Here is a 17307-nt window from a genome sequence, read left to right on the forward strand (position 1 = left end):
TGTTTCAGCTGGATTGAATTACAAAGTAGGCTCTTCAGCAGCTCAGCAGCGGGCAGTTCTCAGTTCTCTGGCAGGAAGACTTAAATGTAGCAAAGCCAGACTCCTGGCTCCAGTGTCTGAGGAGGTTTCTTTAGGCTGGGGGAAGGATGATGAAAAAGAAGGAGAAGGAGAATGAGGAGGGGGGAGGAGGAGGAGGAGGAGGAAAAGAAGAAGAAGAAGAAGAAGAAGAAGAAGAAGAAGAAGAAGAAGAAGAAGAAGAAGAAGAAGAAGAAGAAGAAGAAGAAGAAGAAGAAGCCACCTACAGGCTTACTTGTTTGTTTTTCTGGCTCAGTTCCAGGATCCACTTGATCACAGAGAAGAAGTTAAAATGGCAGGAGCTTCAAGCAGTGGGTTGCATCACAATTGGAAAGCAGAAAGCAGGTAAATCACTTTCTAAACTTTATGCTATCTTCTAGAATCCCTTGCCTATGGAATAGTCCAGCCCACTATTGAGATAGGTCTTCTCACATTAATTAATGCACTCAAGATAATTCTGCACAGACATGGCCGGGGCCCATCTCTGGGAAGTTGGCAATTAACAATAACCGTGGCATTCCATAAAACAGATTGAGTTCCGCTCTGGGCATGTCCCTGGTGCCTCAGGCTGATCTCCAATGTGTTTCCTTGCCATTGGTTCTGCAAACTACGGCTTCATATTTTATTTCCCATCCAGCCCCATATGATGTAGGAATCGTGATTATGACAGACCATTCTCAACCCAGTTATATATGACCCAAGGGTACCAGACATGGCCATCAAAGATTGACAGTGACTTAGTGTTTACTATCTCATGCCATGAAGATTAAAGGTAAGGACAGTAGCCCAGTGGTGATGGTGGTGCATGGTTTTAATCTTTGCACTCGGGAGGCAGAGGTGGGCGGATCTCTGAGTTTGAAGCTAGCCAGGTCCACAGATTGAGTTTCAGGACAGCCTGGGCTACAGAGAGGAACCCTGTCTTGAAAAACAAAATTATATATATATATATATATATATATATATATATATATATATGTGTGTGTGTGTGTGTGTGTGTGTGTGTGTGTGTGTGTGTGTGTGTGTGTGTGTACGGGCTAAGCTTTCTTCATGGTCTCTTTTTTGTTTTGTTTTTTTAAGATTTATTTTATGTGAGTGTATTGACATTCTCCTCAGACGCACCAGAGGAGGGCATCGGATCCTATTATAGATAGTTGTGAGCCACCATGTGGTTGCTGGGAATTAAACTCTGGATCTCTAGGAAGAACAGCCACTGCTCTTAACCGCTGAGCCATCTCTCCAGCCAATGGGCTATGCTTTCTTAAGAAGAATTACAGGGGAAAAGAAGGAATTGAGGAAAGGAGACTCCCAGAGTGGGACGGGCTCTAAGAGAGGAAAAGCCAGTGAACTTCATTGTCTAGAGGTTTCTATAAGGCTGTGATGGGGACTAGACAAAGACTGACATTGCTGTGAGATATATTAGTTCTCTGAGCTCTGATGAGCCCTGACAATGGAGGGGCCACATTCTCGATGTGTGTCCCTCTCTCCCAACCAGAGAGACCATTGTATATCACATACTGCCCACCCAGGAGTGGGTGGTAGAAGTTCTGCTTTGCCCATCTCTGACTCTGGATTTGGTAGCACTGACGTTGACTGTCCGCTGGCTGATAGTCAGTCGGTGGGCATTATTGCCCCACTCCAATCCCACGTTGCAGGTGTCTCAAGGACTAGTAACTATGTTAGCTCTCTATGTCCTCTTAGCTCACCAATAAGCAGCTGCAGCCGTTCTCAGTTAACTCTGTCTTCAGGATGACCTGGGGTCTCGGCTTTCCTGCCATCCTTCCTCTCAGCTTGGTTTGTTACAAAAGCGATACTATGCTAAGAGCTCCCGTCCAGTTTTGTTTCTGAGGACGGGAAGGTTTATGTCGTCCTATAGCTCTGAGGGAAGTAAGGGCGAGAAGTCAGGGCAGGAACCTGGAGGTGGGAACTGAAGGTTTATGTCGTCCTATAGCTCTGAGGGAAGTAAGGGCGAGAAGTCAGGGCAGGAACCTGGAGGTGGGAACTGAAGCAGAGACCGTGGAGGAACCTGCTTACTGACATGCTCCTCCTGACTTGTTCAGGTCACCTGCCTGAGGGTGGCACTGCCCCCAGTTGCATGGCTCTCCCACATCAGTCGTTAATCAAGAAAATGCCCCCACCGACTTGTCTATAGGTCAATCCGATGGAGACATTGAATGTATGTTTGCACAGAGCTGGTCACATTGGATTCTGTGGTCTGTGGTTCAGAGTCCTTGGAGACACCTTTGACCTGATAAAACCCTGTAGTCAGAGCATCCCATTCCCGCTATACCTGGTCTTTTCCTGCAGGGAGCCACCTTGGAAAGCTGCGTCACTGCCCTTGAGAAGTTCACACTAGTCCATTCTGTTTTTTGTTTATTTGTTTGCTCTTGCGGGTTTCAAGTCAGTGTGCAGAATGGGGTTCTGAGCTGTCAGCCATCCCCATGATTTAAGTTCCCACACACAGGCACCTTCTACAATATCTCCACACATGGTCCTGGAGTGTTAGCACTTGTGAGAGCTGTAGCAGCTCTCCCCTGGCTTCCGGTTGCTACTGTGAGTTCATGACAAACTGTTTAAAGTTGTCAACCCCAAAGTGACAATAAAGGGTCTCCTTGTCTGTGCTCCTCGGTGTCTGACCACGACAGTTCTGGGAGGGGGTGGGCCAAGAGCCCAGTTGGAGATAGGCATCTCCGCTCTCTGCTTCACAATGACAGCGCTGGTTTTAAAACAAATCCTAAAGTTAATGCTGATTCACTGCACATCTCTGAATTAAGAGCAAGAGGTACAGCCAAGAGGAGGACAGAGAGAACTGTCATCTGTCTCACATTGTCCTTGGGGCGACAGTTAGAGAAGAGGTAGGAGAGCAATAAAAACAATGCCTCGCAAGAAGAATCAGTGCTGTTCTGAAATTAGAGCGGGCTGTTGTGCTGGAGGGGCAGCACTTGCTGTATCCCTGACTAAATGGTGATGCCTCCCTCGTGCAGAGGTGGGAGCAGGGGCACAGTTAAGAAATACAGGGTTGGCCCATTACTCCTGATATGGCAAGTACTTAGTGGCACATTTAGTTAGTATGCTGTTGTAGGTGTTAGCATTCTGTCTAAGCTCCTCCCCACAGTTTCCTGAAACAGCCTGGTGAGCCTGGCCCACTATAAAAGGGGCTGTTTGCCCCCTCCTCACTCTCTTTTTCCTCTCTTCCTCTTGCTCTGTCCTCTTGTCCCTTCCCCCCTCTTTCCACGTGCTCATGGCCGGCCTCTTTATTCTCCTCTCCTCTCCTCTCCTCTCCTCTCCTCTCCTCTCCTCTCCTCTCCTCTCCTCTCCTCTCCTCTCCTCTCCTCTCCTCTCCTCTCCTCTCCTCTCCTCTCCTCTCCTCTCCTCTCCTCTCCTCTCCTCTCCCCTCCCCTCCCCTCCCCTCCCCTCCCCTCCCCTCCCCTCCCCTCCTTTCCCCTCCCCTCCCCTCCTTTCCCCTCCTCTCCTTTCCTCTCCTCCTTCCTCCTCCTTCTTCCTCGTCTTCCTCCTTCTTCCCCCCCTCTGTCTTTTTCTGCCTCTTCTACCCTGCCCTCTTAACTCCCCTCCCCATGCCCTGGTGTGACTGGTCCCTCAGGGGGAAGGGATGCTTCAGCATAGCCACACACACACACACCAGAGGCAAACACCTTTTCCCATACCTAGCTACACCTCCATAGAACATACCCCATCCCTCTCCCTCTCTATCTTTTTAAAAACACATCCTAAGGAAAGGTCAAGACTGGAGATATGAACTCCATAGTCCTTGGACTGTGAGTTGAACTAAAAACTGAGATACAGAACACCAGAGAAAGAACAAAGTAGATGAAGCAACCAGATGGATGTGGCTGGCAAGGAGGTTAAGAACAAGGAACCCAAGACATAGTGACAGCATGGAGGGCTGTGGGAAGGGTTCCAGGAAGGGTCAAGGGGAGCCTGTGACAGGAGGAAAATGTGTCAGTTCTTAAAGAAGCAGAGAAATGGGACAAGAGCTGGGTGGTGTCATTGCCCTATAAATGATACTATGCCAGGATTTTTATGTAAACACGGTGTTCATTTTCACACCTTCCCTTGTGGAATGTCCTATAGCTATTCTTCCTTCTTAAGGAAGGAGAGAGGGAGGGATGAAGCAAGCAGGGCCAGAGCGAGAAGGAAGAAAAAAAGGAGGGAGAGTGGAGGTTTATAAAGTTCTGGAAACTAGAGACTCACTCACTAGATTCAGGAAGCTGAGAAAGGTACGAGAGTCAATAGGTGATGTGTTTTATAGAAAGATAAAGGAATACGTTTGGTGGATGTATAGTCAGGTATGAGGGAAGGGGTGCCTCTGTGGGTCCATGCTGAGGCATCCCTTCCCCCCTGAGGGACCAGCCACTCAACGACGACGGTATAGTATGGAATAGAGTTTATTCAGGGCATGAGAGGGGAGTTAAGAGGGTAGTAGAGACAGAGAAACACAGAGAGCAAGAGCAGAGGAGTAGAGGTTGGCCATGAGCACATGGAGCGAGAGGGGGGAGGGGAATGGGGAGAGAAGAAGAGGGGGCAAGCAGTCCCTTTTATAGTGAGTCAGGCATACCTGGCTGTTGCCAGGTAACTGTGGAGCAGAGCCTAGACAAAATGCTAACAATAGGCCCTTCTGGGGTAGTGTTAGCAGTAAGCAGCGGCTGGGAGAGGAGGCTACCTTCTGTGGAATTGCCTACAAATTGAATTGCGTAGTGGGCCCTAAGGATGCAACTCCTCTGAGTTGTCATCTATACTTGGGTGAGCTTACCAGTGATCCAGCTGCCTTAAGGAACCCCAGGATGCTCATTGCTTTATCAAGCTAGACTTGGGTGTGATAATTTCTTTGGTCTGCAGTTGGTGCCCTACTTGATAGCTACTTGTTCATGGTCTCTGAAGGGAAAAACCACAAAATACAGATGGAAAATAACACACAGAGAATCTAAAAATGACCCAATGGTGGCAGATTTGTACCTTGAACACAGTCTTGTGCAATTCTAATGTCATTAAACTGCCATCAAAATGTCATTCCTTCCTGAATAGTTAATGTAAACTATCTGTAAATAAAATGTGTGGGCTGAGGGTGTAGCTGTGTGGTTTTAGGCACTGAAAACCAACCAACCAAACAAACAAACACAAACCACCTTGTATGCTTAGCCAAAAAATTTATTGTGGATTATATGGCAGAATTCTAAAACAGCATAAACTTGGGAGAAACTTTAGGACTAGCCAATAAGAGTTGCTTCTTGCCAGCTCTGAGGAGAACTAACTATACAGTTTCATTTCAATTAAAATGTAACTCCTAAAAGAATAAGTGTAGAAAGAAGGTGGTCATAGCTTCAGACATTGTGTTGAGAAACAAGAGACCTTCCAACGTGATAGCTAATCCAATCAAAATAATTGGCCACTCTGGTGTAAACACCTGGGAACTCGGGCTTCCCACAATTTTCTCCCCAGCTCACAATGCCCCAAACATAAGTGACGTTGTTGATGTCCTTGCAGACCAAGGGGCCTCCGGAGTCTCCTTTGCAGGCATCAATGGACCCATCACTGGTACCTGAGAGATAGAAAAGCACATTTCCCTCCTTCTGTCAAGACCCTTGCACATCTCCTTCCATCTGTCAAGACCCTTGCACAGTTTCCTGCCCCCCCCCAACACCAATGCACAGAAGGATTTGCACTTTTTAAAGCCTCTCCTGGGCTGGAGAGATGGCTCAGTGGTTAAGAGCACTGACTGTTCTTCCAGAGGTCCAGAGTTCAAATCCCAGCAACCACACGATGGCTCACAACCATCTGTAATGAGATCCGATGCCCTCTTCTGGTATGTCTGAAGCAGCTACAGTATACTTATATATAATAAATAAATCTTTAAAAAAAAAAAAAGGCAAACAAAACCTTTCCTGACAGGGCTGTCACGGGTTCCTCTTGGGATTGCAGATTGAAGTATAGGAGATAATTTGTAAACCTTCTGTTTGTTTCCCTAAGTTAGCCTAGTTTTCCAGCTTCACTTTTATGCTTTACCCCACTCTGTAAGGAGATTCAGATGCAATGGGGAAGAATCAAAGCTGACTAATAGAATGGGTACCCCAGGCTACCCAGTGGGCACTCACCTGCGCACTGCATCTCTTTCTCATAGTAGCGATCTGGGTAAAACTGAGAGCAGTTGCCTATTAGATCAACTTCACCCCACCTGAGTGAGTAGACTTTTTGGTTATCTATACAAAGTGAGAAAAGAGACATTTAGAAGCCGCAAAGGAGAAGTCTAAATAAAGATGGTCTTAGCTTAGGGAACCATTAAGAAGATACATGAATGTACTTTATTAATTATTATATATATTAATTATTGAGGACACTTCCTTGGCACATTTAAATCATAGTCTCTTTATATCCCTACTTTCTAGAATTACCTTTCTAAAATGAACCGTGAAGGAAGGCTCTTGAAGGTGAGACTTGAGTCACAGTCATTTAGTAAATTAGAGCTGGCCCTTGTGACTGAGGTGTAACCCGCTCCTATTGTTGATGGGTTCCATAGGGAAATGGCATAGGATCTTTGATATCTTTTCCTACAACCACGAATTTTCTTGAAATTACCATCAGACAACAGCCTTGAAGAAGTTAGGAAATCCTATGCTGCTGCTAGCTTGTGCGTGCTTGTGCACTTGAGGAAGTAGTTCCTTAAGTGACCTGAAGTGATGGACAAGGAGATAGACACTGCTTCACATTTAAGTCAAAGGGACTTTGACATCTCTTCGTACTCTCTCAGGAGGTCCATTTGAAATAAAACTGTTTAATTAGCACTTCTCTAGGTCAAAAACGAAACAAATCTTGTTAGCCTCAAGGATGGTGTTGAACTCCCAATCCTCCTGCTTCTGGGATTCTAGGTGTGTACCATCACAAGAACACATTTGGTCTCTTGTTTTCAATCTTGAGAATCAAACCCAGGAACTTGCACGTGCTAGACAAACACCCAAGCGTTAAGCTGCATCTGCAATGTCATGTGGTCCTTCTTTTTTGTTTTTTAATTTATTTTTTAATTAGGTTTTTTCTTCATTTACATTTCAAATGCTATCCCAAAAGTCCCCCAGAACCTCCCCCACCACTCCCCTACCCACCCACTCATACTTCTTGGCCCTGGTGTTCCCCTGTACTGAGGCATATAAAGTTTGCAAGACCAAGGGGCCTCTCTTCCCATCATGTGGTCCTTCTGATAATGGGGTTCTGAGCAGCAACTCAGGCCATGAGCCCAGGCAGGCAACCCTTACTGGATGGATGCTGGCTTTTCTGTACATGATATTTCTATGAGTATTAGACGGGTTCCCATGTATTTCTAATCCAATTTCCAATCCCGGAGGTAAAGCACATACCTTCCCCTCGACCCCATCCAGAGATGATGCATCTGTCATTCGGTTGGAACAGATATGGAGACCATGGGACGCAGGCAGGGGCAGAATTGGGGAGTTCACATTCTTTCTTGCCCGTGTGCATTTTCATTTCAATCAAAGCTATGTCGTTTTGGAAGGTGGCTCCATTATATTTTTCGTGAACAATAACTCTCTTCACCGTTTGAATTCCCAACTGAGAGTTAGGTTTTAGCCAGTCTAATAAAGCCGTCCAGACTTGGTAACTGTGAGCTCTACTGGGTCTGTAAGAGAAAGGAACAGGAAACGAACTATATCAAGAAAAGATACGGATCTTGGTACTTCATCTTTGTAGTTTTTCCTTTAAAGGATAAATCTCAGTTTTTTTTTTTTTTAAAATCTTTAGTGATATTGTGATGGTGTATGTGCTCGGCCCAGGGAATATGGCCTTGTTTTGGGTGTGGTCTTGTTGGAGTGGGCGTGTCACTGTGGGTGTGGGCTTTAGAACCCTCACCCTAGCTGCCTGGAAGCCAGTCTTCCACTAGCAGCCTTCAGATGAAGATGCAGAACTCTCAGCTCTGCCTGCACCATGCCTGCCTAGATGCTGCCATGCTCCTGCCTTGATGATAATGGACTGAACCTCTGAACTTGTAAGCCAGCCCCAGTTAAATGTTGTCCTTATAAGAGTTGCCTTGGTCATGGTGTCTGTTCACAGCAGTAAAACCCTAACTAAGACAGATATGAAACTGGAGAGTTCCATTGATGTAGACTAGGGTGATTGAGTGGTCAATGGAGAGAGCACTGAGTCCCCAGCACTTCCCATGATCTCATTGTCTAACCTTTCCAAATAGTGAAATATGTCACAGAGTGGACTGTCCATGAGCAAAAACTTGAACATTTAAATTATCTTCTTAAATTATGTCCTCTGTATATTATTAAAAATCATCTATAATCTTGTTTCCTTGTCAAATAGTACAAACTGAATAGAATTTATCTTTCCTTCATAGCAGCTCAGACCATCACAGTACATACAGTTCAATAGCAATGTCCTAGGAGATAATGTGATGTTTGGATGCTGTTACTTATACCTAAGAGTTCCAAGAATGCTGCCATCCATGTTGATTTGGGTTGTATTATAGGTGCAGGGATCATAAATAGTCCTTGAAGGTTAACTCTGTTTCTATGGCTTACTGGGCACAGATATAGTGTTTGCCAACTACACAGGCAGGTGTTGTACTGGGCACTGGGGTACAGAAGTTAGCAAAACTAGAAAGCATTTAGAAAACATGCATCACTGGATTGGTGATCACAATGCTGAAGAGAGAGAGAGAGAGAGAGAGAGAGAGAGAGAGAGAGAGAGAGAGAGAGAGAGAGAGAGAGAGATCCAGTGAGGAGTGAGAGGAGCAGACAGGGGAAAGGCTTTTAAGAACTTATGGGGAGGGCTTTAATTAAAAGCATTCAGGGGTGATTCCACAGGAAATAAAGGGTTGCCTGAGTCTGAGTAGAGGGCAGCATTAACTAGGTAAGAGAGGATCATGCCAGGCAAGAGAAAGGATCTGTGAAGGTCCTTTGCAGAGGGAGCGATTGCTTTTGAGCATCTGAAGGAGCCAGAGTAGGTGCTTCAATGGGCAGGAAGCAGTGTGAGACTGGTGACAGAAAGGAAAGCCAAGTCATATAAGGAAAGCCTTATATGATTTATATGTGTTGACAGTTTTGTTTCCATGCCCATCTGAGGAGGACTGCAAAGCTCTTGAATTATTTGTGCTACACAGTGGAGAACAGACAGGTTGGACTGTGGGTAGACAGGGTGCATGTAGGTAAGGCAATTTGAGGCAAGCCATGCAATGCAGATGATAAGGACAGGGTGTTAGGAAAGGAGACGAGGTTTGAAAAGTGAATGGTGAAAAATTAAACATTAAGAATGCCTTGCTGTAGAGAGGCTCAGAGAGGGAAGTAAGGATGATTCTTGGATTTCTACCTGTGTCAACCATATAAATGGTGTTTGTTAAGACAGGAAGCACTGGAACGGGACCATAATTAAGAGAGTTAGCCTGTAAGGTAGGCCTTGTACATTTAGAACTCAATCTCTCTCTCTCTCTCTCTCTCTCTCTCTCTCTCTCTCTCTCTCTCTCTCTCTCTCTCTCTGTGTGTGTGTGTGTGTGTGTGTGTGTGTGTGTGTGTGCATCTGTGCTCATGTTCATTTGTGTTCATGCCTGTGCATGGGATACATGTTTGCAGATGCGCATGCATGTGCGTGCATGTAAAGACCAGAGATAAATCTTGGATATTGTCCCTTAGGCACCGTCCACCTAGTTTGTGCGGCAGGATCTTTCATTAGTCTAGAACGCTCCAAGTAGGCCATGCTGGCTGGCCAGCAAGCCCCAAGGAGCTCCCTCCCACTGCTGGATTATGAGCACATGACACCACACCTGGCTTCAAATTTCTTGGTAATGTGGCTTCTGCAGCTTAAACTCAGGTCTTCATGCTTGTATAGCAAGCAGTTAATCAACTGACCCATCCCTCCAGCTCTCAATGTAGTTTCCATGTAACCAGGAACTATGGATGGATGTTGACTATAGGTCAGCAGTTGGAGAAAGGCTCTACTGTGGCTACCATTCAGTCCCCTTAGAGTGGGACTTTCGACTACAGATAACTTTAAGGAAGAACGAGTCAGAGGAGAGGCTGAACATTGAAGAACTCTGACTGCTCAGAGGCCCTGTGATGCAAGCGCAGATGAAACCTTGTAGGACAGCAGAGGAGGTGTGGGCAGAGAAAGAAACCAAGGGGATGTGGTGCCATGGAACTAAGAGAGGAGCATCTTTAAGGAAGGTAGAAGAGCAAGCTGGGCTTGCTGTTCCACTGCACAAGGATTTTCCTGGGTGTCATTCAACACACACTTCATCATTTGATGGAAATGCCACCTCTCAGAAAGTTAGGCCACCTAAAATTTGCTGAGAAGACGTTCATCTTAATGATAATCAGACACTGATGGTGTATTGGCTCGACCGCTCAACTGGTTACATAGCTTCAGCTAAGTCACTTAGCGTCTCAGTTCAGTATGTTTATCTATAAAGTGGGAGGAGTCCTGGTTATCCTGTAGGACTGCTGAGCATGCTAAACAAGGCAACATGTGACAGTGCCTGACCTAGGACCTAGGCCATAAGAAGTGCTCACTAAACCACACTACATTCACTCTCAAGTCCAAACTGAGGCCAGAATCCTTTTGCAAGTTGACTTTGATTTGTCAACCAATCAAGACCTTTGGAGGATTGCAATCCTGTCACTATTATTGGCTGGGTTTATTGGATGCCTTCTCGATGCCCTGAGTCCCAGTGTGACTACATTTGGAGAAGGTCCTTTTAACCATGCAATTAAAGTTAAATGGGGTTGTTTAATCTAGTAAGGCCTGGTTCTTCTTGGGGATAAAGCAAAATCTCAGAGCTACATGTGTACAGAAGAAAGGCCACAGAGGAAGGGTGCCATGAGAAGAGAGCACAGTGAAGCCAAGGGACACCAGGAAAAAACAAGCTGCCCCTTGATCTCCCAGTCTACAGAATTGTGAGAAAAGAAATCTGTGCATTTAAAGTCACCCAGCGTATGGTATTTACCAGCAAGGTAATACAGCCACTTACAAAGCTCCCTGCTGAACATGTGTGTGACTTGCAGTTCTCATTTGTCACATGCCAAAGCTGAGTCCACACTATGTCTACCGTGCTTCTTTGACCTGAAAACTCTGTCTGTGGTGGTTTGAATATGCTTGTCCCAGGGAGTGATACTACTAAGGGGTGTGGTCTTGTTGAAGTGAGTGTGGCTTTGCTGGAGGAAGTGTGTGTCACTGTTGGGGTAGAGTTTCCTCCTAGCTGCCTAGAAGCCAGTCTTCTCCTGTCTGCCTTTGGATCAAGATGTAGAATTTTCAGCTCCTCTGGTCCCACATCTGCCAGACACTGCCATGCTACTGCAGTGATGATAATGGACTGAATCTCTGAACCTGTAAGCCATCCTCAATTAAATGTTGTCCTTTATAAGAGTTGCCTTGGTCATCGTGTCTGTTCACAGCGGTAAAACCCTAACTAAGACACTCAAAAGGGATACACGGTATGGTTAGTCTTCAGCAGATGGGTTTCTTCTGACCCTGTGGAAAGCCGTGCATGCCGCAAGCAATCGCCATTATAAGATGGTGCTGGCCTCCGCTGTACCTAACTAGTAAACAAGCCTTGTATGCAGGTGCGAGAGTGAACTCACTCCAAGTCACTGCCCATTCTTGGGGCGTAATAGTGGGGTGATGGGCGAGCAACAAATCAGGAGCTGACACGCCATATCAGGTGCTGAAACGCCATGGCTGAGGGCTATATAAGCAACTCCATTTTCTGGGGTCGGGGTCTTCCCTCTTGAAGAAGCAATAAAGCTTTTTGCTGCAGAAGATTCCGGTTGTCCCGAGTGTGTTCTTGCCGGCGGGGACAAAAGCTCAGGATACGTGGCGCCGAAGACCCGGGGACCTTTTACCATCACACCAGCGCAAGGGAGATCCCCCGTTCGTGGGGCGGAACCAGAACTGCGGGACATTACAGTTCTCTGTAAGGTATGTACAGTCTTGAAATTTCTCCAGAGTTAGATGCCCTTTTGATTGTTTGCACGGAGATTGCACTTTCCCTTTCGGTTTCATTTTGCTTCCACCGCTGGAACTGCTGACTGGTTCCCAGTCGCGGTCAGGCCTGGACAGCGCCTGGACAGTGACCAGTTTCAGTCGCGGTCAGGCCTGGACAGTGGCAGTATGGGAATCTCCCACTCTGTAGTAGTAGCTTTACGGTCGGTCCTGAAGCAGTGTGGCCTGAAAATCGCCACTAAGACTATAGAGGGATTTGTCAGGGAAATAGACCGTGTGGCACCATGGTATGCTTGCTCAGGGTCGTTAACTGTCGCCTCTTGGGACAAACTGAAAGGAGATCTAGTTAGGGAACAGCAGAACGGCAAACTTAAAGCAGGGATCATGCCGTTGTGGAAATTGGTGAGATCGTGCTTAACAGACGAGGATTGTCAGCAAATGGTAGAAGCAGGGCAGAAAGTTTTGGACGAAATTCAAGACAGTCTATCAGAGGCAGAGAGGGGAGAGAGATTGAAAGTTGGGAGGAAACAAGGTGCATTGAAGAATATAGGCCTTTCCACGGGCCTTGAGCCCGAGGAAAAGAGATATAAAGGAAAGAATGCCTTGGGAGAGATTTTTAAAAAAAGGGATGGAAAGGGAGAGAAAAAGAAAGATCGAGCTGGAGAGGCACATAAAGAAAGGAGCCTCTACCCGCCATTAGATGAGTTCAAGGCACTAGCTGTCAGTAGCTCAGAATCGGAAAAGGAACTTAGCTCCTCTGAGGAAACAGACTTAGAGGAAGAAGCAGCAGGCTATGAGGGAGAAAAGTACCAGCCAGATGAAAGACGAGCTAATCAGTCAAAGAATTACATAAAGAAAGCAAAAGTAGCTAGAGACAAATGTCAAATCGCTGCGCGGTCTTCGAGTCTGCAACCTCTGGGTCCTAGTACACCTCCGCCCTATGTGCAGAGGTATCATTCAGATTCATTTATTTCAAAAGAGGAACAGAGAAAAGTGCAGCAAGCATTCCCAGTCTTTGAAGGCGCCGATGGCGGATGCATTCACGCCCTGGTGGAGTATATACAGATTAGAGAACTTGCGGAGTCAGTCTGTAACTATGGAGTCAATGCCAACTTTACTGTAGCCTAGGTCAAAAGGCTTGGTACTCTGGCAATGACTCCCGGCGATTGGATGACCGTAGTAAAAGCCGCATCTCCTAACATGGGAATTTATTTAGAATGGAAAGCTTTGTGGCAAGACTCCTGCCAAGCACAGGCAAGGGCCAATGCCAATGTTGAAGGGGACCAAGGAACATGAACTTTTGAGTTGCTTACAGATCAGGGACAACACGCTAATAATCAGACAAATTATCATTGGGGAGCGTATGCCCAGATCTCAGCTGCTGCCGTTAAGGCATGGAAGGCACTCTCTAAGAAGGGAGAGGCAAGTGGGCATTTGACCAAGATCACTCAGGGCGCCCAGGAGTCATTCTCAGATTTTGTGGCTAGAATGACAGAAGTGGCAGGGAGAATTTTTGGGGACCCAGAGACAGCTATGCCTTTAATTGAACAGTTGATCTATGAACAGGCTACCCAGGAATGCAGGGCTGCCATTACACCTAGAAAGAGCAAAGGACTGCAGGACTGGTTGAAGGTTTGCCGTGAGCTTGGAGGGCCACTCACTAATGCCGGTTTAGCAGCTGCTATTCTACAAGGGCAAAAACGCCCTGACATGGCTGAGCTCAAACTCTGCTATAATTGTGGCAAACCGAGAGATTTAAAAAAGGATTGTAGAGCCCTTGTCAAAAGGAGAGCGCCAGGACTGTGTACTAAGTGTGGAAAAGGATATCATTGGGCTAGAGATTGTCATCGAGGCAGGCCCCTGCAGCCAGGATTCCCTCAAGCAGTAGATAATGAGACCATTCCAAATAACCAGTACAGGGCCCCGAGGTCTCAGGACCCGAAAACATATGGGACCTCGACAGGCAAAAGGTGGACCCCACAGTCCACAGGGCAACAGAAGGATCAGCTGGGTTGGACCTCCATACCACCACCCGATTCATGATGATGCCCCAAATGGGGGTGCAGCCTATTCCTACTGACTATAAAGGACCTCTGCCATCCGGGAGTGTCGGCCTAATATTGGGCCGGGCCTCCCTTACCTTACAAGGTCTTATTGTTCACCCTGGAGTCATAGATCAAGATTATGAAGGGGAACTTCAAGTTCTCTGTTCCTGTCCTCAGGGTGTCTTTTCTATGTCATAAGGGGATAGAATAGCTCAGTTAATAATTTTGCCAAGCGTACATGGCTGTTTTCCTTCCTCTGGTGTCCCTCGAGCTACCAGAGGTATTGGTTCTACTGGAAATGATTCTGCTTACTTAGTAATGCCTCTGACTCCAGGCCATTCTTAGAATTAGTTATAGAAGGAAAACAATTTAAAGGGATTTTAGACACAGAAGCAGATAAAAGTATCCTCTCTTCCCAATGGTGGCCAAAAGCTTGGCCCGTTACTCAGTCATCACATTCTTTGCAAGGTTTAGGTTATCAGTCCTGTCCCACTATTAGCTCCGTTCTTTGAGCTGGACAGCGCCTGAAGGTCAAACGGGACGATTCACTCCCTATGTTTTACCACCCCCAGTAAATCTTTGGGGGAGAGACATCTTACAGGCACTAGGACTGACCTTGACTAATGAATACTCGCCACAAGCTGTTCCAATGATGAAGAAAATGGGCTATAAAGAAGGAAGGGGATTAGGGAAAGGAGAGCAGGGTAGACTTGAACCTATCCCTCAAAAAGGTAATAATGGGAGACAAGGTTTGGGTTTTTCCTAGGGGCCGTTGAGGGCTCCATGCCCATACCATGGCTTACAGAGGAAGTTGTATGGGTTCCTCAATGGCCTCTCTCCTCTGAAAAATTAGAAGCAGCCACAAAACTAATTTCTGAACAGCTACGCTTGGGTCATTTAGAGCCCTCTACCTCACCCTGGAATACACCTATTTTCGCAATTAAGAAAAAAAATCTGGCAAATGGCGCTTATTACATGATCTTAGAGCAATTAATGCACAAATGCATCTGTTTGGACCAGTTCAGCGAGGGCTATCATTGCTTTCTGTCTTACCCAAAAATTGGGAAATTATAATTATAGATATTAAAGATTGCTTTTTCTCTATACCTTTATGCCCTCAAGATAGGCAAAGATTGGCATTTATCATCCCAGCCATTAATCATTTAGAGCCGGATCAAAGATACACCAATGGAAGGTCCTACCTCAGGGGATGGCGAATAGTCCCGCCATGTGTGAACTGTATGTGCAATTGGCACATAAGTCAGTTAGAGAGCATTTTCCATCATTACAGGTGATAATTTATATGGATGACATTTTGATTTGCCATAAAAATTCACAGTTATTGCAAGATGCATACCCTATATAAATAAAAACGTTAGGGCAATGGGGATTGCAGGTAGCCACCAAAAAGGTGCAAGTTGCTCGAATGGGAGCCTTCCTAAGGTCACTCATTTATCCTGACAAAATTGTTCCTCAAAAATTAGAGATTCGCAAAGATCAACTACATACCTTGAATGATTTCCAAAAATTGCTAGGAGATATTAATTGGCTAAGACCATTTTTGAAAATTCCATCAGCAGAATTAAAGCCCTTATTTGACATATTAGAGGGAGATACCCACATCTCCTCCCACGGAGCACTTACCCCAGCTGCATGTCAAGCTTTACAAACGATAGAAAAAGCCTTACAAGATGCTCAATTACAACGCATTGATGAGTCAAAGTCATTTGAATTGTGCATATTAAAAACTGCACAGTTACCAACAGCAGTCTTATGGCAAAATGGACCCTTATTGTGGGTCCATCCTAATGCTTCCCCTGCAAAAATCATTGAGTGGTATCCTAATGCAGTTGCTCAACTTGCACTTAGGGGGATAAAAGCAGCCATTACTCATTTTGGGAAAGAACCTCATATGCTAATTGTGCCTTATACTTCTGCTCAAGTTCAAACCCTGGCAGCAACAACTAATGATTGGGCAGTCTTGGTTGCCTCTTATTCAGGACAAATTGATAATCATTATCCAAAACATCCAATTTTACAGTTCACCTTAAGCCAAGCCATAGTGTTTCCAGTAATAACAGCTAAACACCCACTTCCGGATGGGGTAGTAGTGTATACAGATGGATCCAAATCTGGTATAGGTGCATATGTAGTAAATGGCCAAGTAACATCTAAACAATATAATGAGACATCACCCCAGGTTGTAGAGTGTTTGGTGGTTCTAGAGGTCCTTGAAACTTTTCCGGGACCGCTCAATATTGTATCTGATTCCTTATATGTGGTCAATGCAGTTAATATGCTTGAAGTTGCTGGCTTAATTAGACCCTCTAGCAAGCTTGCTCACATTTTTTCAGCAAATTCAGTCAGCCTTGTTACATAGAAGACATCTTGTGTATATTACTCATGTCAGGGCTCATTCTGGCCTTCCTGGCCCCATGTCTCATGGAAATGACTTGGCAGACAAAGCCACTAGAATCGTGGCTGCTGCTCTGTCCTTGCAGGCAGAGGCTGCAAGGGAGTTTCATAAATGCTTCCACGTGACGGCTGAAACATTACGCCGCCATTTCACTTTAACCAGGAAGGAAGCTCGTGACATTGTCACCCAATGTCAAAACTGTTGTCAATTTCTGCCTACTCCTCATGTAGGGGTAAACCCCCGAGGCATCAGGCCATTACAGGTCTGGCAAATGGATGTCACTCATATTTCCTCCTTTGGAAGAAATCAATATTTACATGTTTCCATTGACACCTGCTCTGGTGTTATGTTTGCTACACCTTTAACAGGTGAGAAAGCCTCTCATGTTATACAGCACTGTTTAGAAGCGTGGAGTGCTTGGGGCAAGCCCACAGTTCTTAAAATTGATAATGGGCCAGCATATACCTCTACTAAATTTCAGCAATTTTGTCATCAAATGGATGTCACTCACTTGACTGGCCTTCCTTATAATCCTCAAGGACAAGGCATTGTGGAACGTGCCCACTGTACACTCAAGTCTTATCTTATAAAACAAAAGGGGGGAGTTGATGAGACTCTGCCCTCAGTGCCAAGAGTAGCTGTATCTATGGCACTCTTTACACTTAATTTTTTGAATCTTGACAAGCAAGGTCGCTCTGCAGTCGATCGACATAGCTCAGACCCTGATAGACCAAAAGAAATGGTCAAATGGAAGGATGTCTTAACTGGTCTGTGGAAAGGCCTGGATCCTATTTTGATAAGATCCAGGGGAGC

General features: G+C 45.7%; 1 protein-coding gene across 2 annotated transcripts in view; it reads right to left on the reverse strand.

Moving 5' to 3' along the window:
- Positions 1 to 5217: 5217 nt before the first annotated feature.
- The window catches only part of Cfi (complement factor I), a 45592-nt gene continuing 33502 nt past the window's right edge, over positions 5218 to 17307 (reverse strand). For both annotated transcript variants that reach the window (XM_085835528.1, XM_085835527.1), the window contains exons 12-14: positions 7437 to 7714; positions 6183 to 6287; positions 5218 to 5629 (exon numbers count right to left, since the gene is read on the reverse strand). In XM_085835528.1, coding sequence (XP_085691654.1) covers positions 5412 to 5629; positions 6183 to 6287; positions 7437 to 7714 — 601 coding nt within the window. In that variant the 3' untranslated portion in view covers positions 5218 to 5411. The remainder of the gene's footprint in view (positions 5630 to 6182; positions 6288 to 7436; positions 7715 to 17307) is intronic.

The sequence above is a fragment of the Mus caroli genome, unplaced genomic scaffold (assembly GCF_978045245.1).
Source record: "Mus caroli unplaced genomic scaffold, Mus_caroli_1 scaffold_3, whole genome shotgun sequence".
Classification (NCBI taxonomy): domain Eukaryota; kingdom Metazoa; phylum Chordata; class Mammalia; order Rodentia; family Muridae; genus Mus; species Mus caroli.